The 1,359-nt window shown below is 46.6% G+C and overlaps 1 protein-coding gene across 1 annotated transcript; it reads right to left on the reverse strand.

Annotated features, from left to right (window-relative positions):
• Positions 1-261: 261 nt before the first annotated feature.
• Positions 262-886, reverse strand: LOC103608676 (protein FAM115C). The gene is given in 2 exon segments (XM_008593076.1): positions 262-427; positions 429-886. Coding segments are annotated over 2 exon segments (624 nt in total).
• Between the last annotated feature and the right edge of the window lie 473 nt (positions 887-1,359).

The raw sequence follows: 1,359 nt of genomic DNA on the forward strand, positions 1-1,359 counted from the left end.
CTGGTCAAAATTGGAGGCACAATAGTAAATAAAACAGAACAAAATGCTCTGCCTTCAAAGCATTTAATATTCAGTCCATAATAGAAAACAAATAGAGAATATTGTTCCTTATCTACCACAGGTCATTTATAATTACATTAGTAATTTGCAATGATTCCATGTTATAATGACCAGTTTCTCCTCTGCTAGACTGAAAGCTCCTTAAAAATAGGGAGTGGGACTGCTATTTGACAAAGATCAGACTTCTTAGGGAAGCACCACTCACGTGGCATAGAGTGAAACGCTGGGTACCTTCTTGGAGACCTCTATTTTGTTTACATCCCCATAGATGTCAGTGATGTACACTCTGGCCGCAGTGGTCACCTGGTTCCCAGAGAACTTAGAGAACACCTTTTTATGGCCTTGCTGACCGGCCCCAAACCAGGCGGCCCCCGATGAGCAAGCCCTCTCCACGTTTCACAAACTGGATCAGCTTCATAACCATGGTGTCTTCATAGGCATTGGTGCAGAAAACCCCCATGGGCTCTCCCGGTTCTTGCACAATATGTGACTTAACCCCAGAGTCCTGCAGGATCTTTGCTAGCAGTGTCAGGGATGGGTGCACCTCAATGGAAGCCCCAGCGGAGGGAGAGAGCCAGCCCACTGCATTGAGAAGAAATGGAGCCAAGCCAGCATGCTCCAGGTAGCTCTTGTGGGATACAACAACAAGGTGGCCTCGGCCGTAGCAGGAGGCAGCAATGAGCACCTGGCCCTTGTCACTCACCATCACTGGGAAGCTGTCCTCTCCAATAAGAAGCAGTTCACTGGGGATGGGGCCTTTGGGGACATCCCAGCTTGTCACCCCTTTCATGAGGGCCTGGAAGGCAGCAGTGGGGGTTGTTGTCATGGGTCTATCAGCTGCTTCAGAGGAAAGCAAAGACTCAGTATGGTGAATAAATGAAAAAAAAACAAGTGGATAAAAACAACAGTAACCTTCTCTCCCATAGTGTCTTGCACAACAGAGTCTGCAGCCAGACTCTCTTCTCTGTTCACTTCCCAGCCTCTAGAACTCTTCAGATACTGTAGATGATTTCTAAGGAGACTTACTGTGTTGACTTATTTTCATCACTCACACATTACCTTCCATTTCTTCCTTACCTCCACCAACCCAGATGTTCTCCCTGGCTCTGTCCTCCACTGGCTCAGCTCTCCTCTCTTCTAGCCCCATTCTGCCTGTCAGAGATTACATCTGTGGTCATTCTATTTGCAACAGCTGTAAATGATCACCACTGTCTATCCCTAACCTGGACTTCTCTAATGGATATATTATTTTGATCAACACATGAGGCATTACAGTTATCAACTCAAACTCTGTGTGTG

The sequence above is a fragment of the Galeopterus variegatus genome, unplaced genomic scaffold (genome assembly GCF_000696425.1).
Source record: "Galeopterus variegatus unplaced genomic scaffold, G_variegatus-3.0.2 Scaffold8678, whole genome shotgun sequence".
Classification (NCBI taxonomy): domain Eukaryota; kingdom Metazoa; phylum Chordata; class Mammalia; order Dermoptera; family Cynocephalidae; genus Galeopterus; species Galeopterus variegatus.